The sequence below is a fragment of the Engraulis encrasicolus genome, chromosome 2, assembly GCF_034702125.1.
Source record: "Engraulis encrasicolus isolate BLACKSEA-1 chromosome 2, IST_EnEncr_1.0, whole genome shotgun sequence".
In the NCBI taxonomy this organism is placed as follows: Eukaryota; Metazoa; Chordata; class Actinopteri; order Clupeiformes; family Engraulidae; genus Engraulis; species Engraulis encrasicolus.
The window spans coordinates 26,037,060-26,044,559 of NC_085858.1; the positions used below are offsets into that span (position 1 = coordinate 26,037,060).

The following is a 7,500-nucleotide window of genomic DNA, read 5'->3' on the forward strand; positions in this document are numbered from 1 at the left end:
TGTACTGTGGATCTATCTGTGCTGCTTGGTACCTTAATTTTCTCTGGGATTAATAAATGCTACTCTACAACTCTACTGTACCTCCTCGAGACCTTTCAAGTAAATGTTCAATCTGTAACCTCGTAATGTGCTCCACCATTCTGACAGTGGAATGCTTCACTGCTTGTTGAAGATTTTGTCTGACATGACACACAGTCTTAAAGTAAGACATTGCAACTTGGTCATTGCCATATTGGTATCAACAGACTTATAACAGGACCATGTCTTAACACATTATAGGCCCAGTGTGTAAGATTTGGCTTGCAACTGTCAAAGGTCAAAGATGTGACAACACAAAATTGTCAGTGGATCATAAAAGGCGAAAAACAATAAATGCAGAACCATGTCCCTGATTTGTTAACATATGGTCCTCATCGTGGACATGGACATGCAAGTGTTACATACAAAGCCAGAAGAAACGCTCGAAAATGTATGTCTCTTAATGTATGTCCTCTACAAGTCTTCTGTTGTCCAGTCTTGCACTTTAAATGTCTGTATGAGCACTGTCTATGGCCATACTGTCTTAAGTCCATGTATAAGTACTGTCTATGTCTATACTGTCTATGTCCTTACCTAGATTAGTCTATGTCTGTATGGGAAAGCAAGAAATGTAATTTCAAATTCTTTGTATGACCAGTGCATGTAAAGAAATTGACAATAAAACCTACTTGACTTGACTTGACTTGAAAACAGCTTGGTGGTGGTATGTACAGTAGTGTACTTGTGAAAAAGCAGAAGCTTGTGAAAGGGCAACAAAAAGAAGCACCTATACATTTTACATATGGACCAATAAAATCTCGTCCAGACACGCTGTTCAGCATGTCATCTTATATGGAACTATGCTAAACCAAGGTCACTGGATGCAAAAACCACCTTGCACAAATGCAAGGGACGCTTGAACTGCCTGATAAGTCACTCTAGATAACATCGTATACACTCATGCAAACTTGCTTCAGCTGCAAAATTCAGAAGAGGGTTGGCTTGGCACATCAGATAAAACAGTCATGCTTACTGCTCACAATGGCTAGTCCGGCAAGACCACTACGCCGGCGACACAGGTTCGATTCCGACCCAGGGCATTTGCCATCCTTCCCCGACTCTCTCTCCCGACTCATTTCCTGTCCATCTCTCAACTGTTCAATCCTGTCAAAAATAATAAAAAGGAAAAATGTCTGGTCTGATGTATCTCGATAATGTAATGTCAGAATTCTACTAGACAACTTTTAGGCCATTATCCCCTTAAGACACGGCTTTATAACTGTTTTGTTACCAGTATGGTAATGACCAAGTTGTGGTGCATTACTAAAGGGCCTGTGTTGTGTCATAGTATTGTTGTGCTATGGTAGTTACATTTCTATGGCTATTACAGCGTGCCACTGGAGGTACGGCGTGCATTAAGGGGCTACTGTCTTTATCAGCTTTCAGGCCACAATCTACGTAAAATGTCCATCTGATCAGCAGGGGCACCAATGGACGTTGTGGCCCCCGTAAAAGAAAATGGGTTAGGGACATTTCTCCAAACTTTTTCTTAACTCGTCTGTCGTCCTGTTAAGTTCTTCTCCGCTTTTTCAAAATGCTGTTTAGTTATTACCATTCAAAGACAATGTAATGCTGCATGGAGATGGGGGGTTACTCTTTTTTTACCCCTCACTCCTCATTTCTGAAATGAAAAACTGTCATCCATGATGCTTTCCCTGTGTTGTCCTCATCTTCCCTCCCCTTGCCTTGGCAGCGACCCCGTTGACCTTCACCCATTTTACTACCATGCCTCATGAGCTCCTGCTCCTGTGCTGCTGCGCTGGGGTGAATTTTTCAAAACCAAAGTTGCTTACTACATTAGCTACTTTGTTGTTTTCAATACATTTTCCCATTGGCAACTACCGAAGTTGCTAACAGGCTAACAACTTCTGTATTGAGAAACTCACCCCTGAGCTGAGAGAGAAAAAAGGAGAAGTAGATGATGGCTGTGTCATCACATCTGCGAGAACAAAAAATATGCTGATGCCGTCTAAATGAGGACATCAAAACAAGATACAGGTCTGTCGAACAGGACAGGCCAGTGACAGACCATTATAGTTGTCAACAATGGCTATTCTTTTTGAAGGCTTTCAGTAGAAAAAAATACAGTGCTGCTGCAGTAATTTAATTGCACTGTTTTAATGGTAACAATTTGTTATGTTGTTCTCTGAGTTATACAGCAGTGCATTTTGTCAGACTGTAGGCCTAATTATCATAATGTTTATTATTCTCCCTGCACACAATGAATCTTGATTAATAAACTGATGTAATGTGCAGGCCTGAGGCAAATCCCGGAACATTTTTCATTTCCTTCGGAGTCCTTCGGAATGCTTTCATATCGCTAGCAATTTGTTATACTGACGACAGACATTTAAAGTTGACATTGACCGATTATTAGATGGGTGGCTATGTATTCTTTCACCAATTAATAGGCTCATAAACATGGCCTTCTGCATAGCTCAACAGACAACTCTATTTCACCCCCTCCCATCCTTTACTTTTGGCAAGGAGGGTGAGTGGCATTTTTTTAATCCACTTTAGGCCTATTTGTTTACCATTTTCCATACACACACACACACACACACACACACACACACACACACACACACACACACACAAATAAAAAAAGACACAGTAGATGAGGGCTGCAAAGGCAAAGTAGCTGGAGCTTGTCAGGTACAAAAATCTTAACCATTCTTGGCCTTCAAAACTAAACAGTAAAAGATACCTGGTACTAAATCCAATTACAAAATGCTAATAGTTTTGCAGCAGGCAGTAAATTAAGTCTTGCCACGTGCACGGTGGCTTACAATTCCGACGGCATTTTGAAGGATTTTGGAAAAAAAGTTTTGACTGTTGACAAAATAGAGCAAAAAATAGTGGAATTCTTCTCTCTCTCTCTCTCTCTCTCTCTCTCTCTCTCTCTCTCTCTCTCTCTCTCTCTCTCTCTCTCTCTCTCTCTCTCTCTCTCTCTCTCTCTGTGGTTGTGGGACCGCCCGCGCACGCGTTTGTGTTTGAACCGGGGAATTCGGGCATTGTATTGGCAACCAGAAGCCCATACGCGAGAACAGCGAGATCTCTGTCCTTCCACTATTTCCTCTCGAGCGCGCGGCACGACACTGTTTGTCTGCACCCCACGGAAGCAGAAGCACATGTGGAAACATCGTCTGTCACCCGACAGGAAAGTGAGCGACTGTGTGCGCCGTAACGGCGAGTCGGTGAGAGGAAGACCAGTGAGGTGAGAACAAAAGTATAGGGAGCGCACAGGGGTGGAAGAGAAGAGAAAAGGGGGAGTCATCATCAAGGGCATATTTTACGCACCCTGATTCGCTAACCGTGATTGGTGTGCTTACAACTGAGATTCTGTGGATTCAGAACATTACTGGCAGCATAGAGCTGCGTGTTTGTTTATGGGCTAACTTCACATTAGCTCGGAGCTATTTATTGTTGTTCTGTTGGGAGGAGTTGGCAAAGGACACCGCATGTTGCCAGCAGCCCCAGCTAATCAAAGCAGATCTCGCCGCGAAAGCCATCTGCGCATTTCGTGCTGCTGAGTGGTGGAGAAGAGACAGCAATATCGGAGTTTAAGGACCGTCTCTGCCTTTTGGTATAGGCAGCCTTAACACATCTAATTTTCTAAGCCAAAGCTGCGTTGAAAACCTGCGGTGTGCGCCTCTTTTGCTAACAGATTTATGGGGCTCCCTTAAGGCTAATGGTTTCACTGTGCTTCTTCAAGCCAAAGGGTTGACCCGGTACTAGCGAAATGTTGGAATCCAAGGTGTTTCTGTAACAGCGGTGAACCATGGCAGGGCTGCAGGCTTCAGACGCGGTCTCGGGAGCATATCTGGATCCCCCTTCTCCGGACGCGGCGTCCCAGCCACAGAGCCCCGGAGTTCTCATCGGTGTGGCTGGCTTGAACCTCAATGACGCCGCAGCCGTAATGACCCCAACTGGGACACGGACCTATTTGGACGTGTCCCCCGTCACCATGCTACCTGGAGGGTTCCCGGTTCTCGGGGCCGACGGGGTGTACACCAACGGGAGGTGTAAAGACCACGGGAGCCCCAGGGTCGGCAGCCGGAGCCGTGACAGCTCTTCGGACCGAAGCCTCAGCGGGGCCACCACGCCATGCGGCATCATGAAGGTTAGTTCCACAACCTTCAAATTTGTCAGTCAGTAGCAGCCCGGGCTTATCTGAGGCTGTCACCACAATACTTTGGCAGTGTTGCAGCCATGGTAGAACTAGCCCGCAGCGCTTTTGGCACATTCCATTGGTTCTTCTGCAAATGGCCATTAGAACCCCCTTTATTATCGACTCCCAATGTGCAAATGTCACTATGTCCGTCGGCGTCACCGGCATGTCAGTTGCTCCTATCAACCAGGACAAATGTTCTGGATTGCCATTGATTGTCAAAGTCAGCCAGAGACAAATTCAGTGTATTTCCTGCTACTTATCATTATATGCGTTCCGTGAATTCCTTAATTATGCTGTGTAGGATTCAATTCAAACTAGTAAACTCATCACAAGCCAATGCCATAGTAATGACATTAACAGGGTCTACCCATTGACAGGTAGATAATCTAAACTTGTCTTGCCCAAGAGTTAAAGTTGTGCGCAGTGCTACCGTGATGCGATATCGATATTGTTAAGGTGTGACCATCTCTATTATTATTTGTTTGACAATCAGTGCGAAGCTGACAGCCATGTTTTTCAGAACCATAACAATTTCACCTGCGTATTACATTGAAGTTAACGCGTAATTGCAGTTGGTTGTAGAGGTTCGAAAACCACCCAATTATGTTATTTTGTAGGCCTACTGCTCTCGGTCAAGTTTACTGGTCTACACTGTATTTGCGTGATGCGTTAGATTTGGGAGAACAACAAACTCGGACTAGAATCTTGTTCTATGTTTGCAATTCGCATCCTTCCTTTGATGGATGTATCAATGCATGTTGTGGGGAGTTCAGAAAAGACATTGCTGACTTACTAACCTAGTGAAGTTTACTCGATGTTTTTCATGGATGCATCTGGCTATAGCATCATGCAGTGTTGGCCAATTCAGAAGCGTAGAATATGGGGTTAACTCCAAACAAAAGTGTTTATTTTTCCTCCTTTGGACCTAGGGATGTAGGGTTAGGTGACGCCCATTTCAAGCGCCAAATGAACTGAACATCCCTCAGGACAGATATGCAAGGAATGCAAGGAAATGTCCTCCTCATCTTTATGAAACAGACACGAAGTCTCATTTTTCAAAACACTTTTCATACTTCTCCTTTAATTTGCGCTCTCTCTCTCTCTCTCTCTCTCTCTCTCACCCCCCCCTCTCTCTCTCACACACACACACTCACACACACTCGCACACACACACGCGCACGCACACACACACACACACACACACGCACACGCACGCACACACACACACACACACACACACACACACACACCTTGCGGTAGAGTGGAAATTATGTCATCCTTTAGAAATGTCATAGTCATTATCTCTGGAGCCAGTTTTATATACAGCTGTCAATGAGGGCACATGACACACAACACTTAGCACACTCGTTCAAGTCTGAACACACACACCAGTGGAAAGCATGTCTGTTATGTGTCTTTACACTTTCTAGTGTGTGTGTGTGTGTGTGTGTGTGTGCATGTGTGCGTGTGTGTGTGTGTGCTTGCGTGCGTGCGTGTGTGTGTGGGCTCAAGTATAGGTGGCTGCAGCTGATGGGTTTTTGCCATGCGTCACTGTAAGACACAGTGGTGGAACAATTTCATACAGATCCCCAGGCCAAAATACTGATTAGGGCCCTTGATAGAAACAGCTTGCCATGCTCGTCACAATAAGGCCCCCACCAACAATAAAGGAGGGCCCTGGGCCCTGCTGCAAATCTTCTGCTTGCCTAGCCAGGCTGTGCCCTCCTAGTGACGCAACACTTTCAGAGTTGCAACTAGTCAGGTCAAGAGCAATGCAAGTACTTTCTGTGTTCCCGAAAAATATGGGAACTCCTCCCACTTTGTTGGTAAGCAAACAACCATTACCAAACCAAGGGAGGTGGGTCAACCATGTCGTTTGGGACATGGTAAGATTTTGGGATACCTTGGTTTCCGTTAACAGTACCCCCTCAGTCAATGATGCCATTTGCTTGAACTGCCATCTTGAAAAGCCTGGCCCTGGATAGTGAATTCTTCTGTTAGGTTGTCAATCAACAGCAATTGTCTTTTACAAAATGGTAAGCATTAGCCAGGACAAGCTTTCCCTTGCGTCTACACTTTCACTCATTGGCCACAGATATGCCTCTGAGACATGGGAGGGAGAAACATTACGGTTGCTTACTGTATGTAGTTGCTTATCTCTGGAAAGCACAGAGTGTTGACTGAACTTAAGTTAGAGTACGTTTGTCAGAGTGGTCTGGGACATTTTGAAATGAACAGAGAGAGAGAGAGAGAGATAGAGAGAGACAGACACAGACAGACAGAGAGAGAGTTTGCGGTTTACAGATAAGAAAAAAAGCAACTAGGCGCAACTAGATTGTCTGACTCACAGAATCTCCCTCCTTAGGTGTGAAATGTCCACCAGTGTCCTCTCATCAAAAAACATGAAGTCTAATGTCTTACAAGAACGTAATCTGCGTGACTGCAAATTGCGGTGGCACGGGGTGAAAATGTCATTTGTAAACCCACTGTGCATAACTGTGACAACACCTTGTTATCGAAGAGGCTGCTTGGCGTTTTGTTTTTTTTGTCAGCGTCTTTTAACTGAGACACCAAGTCATTACGCAGCGCTAAGTGCTCCAGCCGCAGAAACATGTTACTACACGCGGAGACCGAAGAGATAGTAGCACGGGTGTAATTACAGAGGTAACACCATAACCACGGCCAATACACGTCACCAGCCTCCTTCTCTTCTCTTCTCTTCTCTTCTCTTCTCTTCTCTTCTCTTCTCTTCTCTTCTCTTCTCTTCTCTCCAATGATGAGCATGGCATCATCCCTTGTGCAATGTCCTTCACTCCCTCTTTCTTCTCTTCTTTTCTCTCTTCTCTTCTCCTCCTTTCCTGTCTTCTCCCCCTCTTCTCTTCTCTTCTCTTCTCTTCTCTTCTCTTCTCTTCTCTTCTCTTCTCTTCTTTTCTCTAAGGATGCCATAACCCTCTTTCACAAAGGGCTTACATCCCATCCTCTCTGCATGAGACTATAACATCACCCTTGAACACCAGGCGCTCCCATCTACCTTCATCTATGCTCTGGTGACAAGCATGGCATCATGCTTTTGCATGGGGCATTGCCTTCCTCTCTTTTCCCTCCCTCCCTCTCCTCCCTCTCTGTCCTCTCCTCTCTGACAAGAAATTGGAACATGCAATGCTCTTCCTTCCTTCCTCTTCTGTCCTGTCCTCTCTGAGAACGAGTGTGCCGTCCGTCACCACTTCCATGAAGTGTTACCCCCCTAT

General features: G+C 45.1%; 1 protein-coding gene across 1 annotated transcript in view; it reads left to right on the forward strand.

Annotated features, from left to right (window-relative positions):
• Positions 1-3,111: 3,111 nt before the first annotated feature.
• plcl5 (phospholipase C like 5) overlaps positions 3,112-7,500 on the forward strand; it is a 175,042-nt gene continuing 170,653 nt past the window's right edge. Inside the window, exon 1 of the mRNA XM_063185185.1 lies at positions 3,112-4,201. Within this exon, the coding sequence (XP_063041255.1) occupies positions 3,860-4,201 (342 nt within the window). The 5' untranslated portion in view covers positions 3,112-3,859. The remainder of the gene's footprint in view (positions 4,202-7,500) is intronic.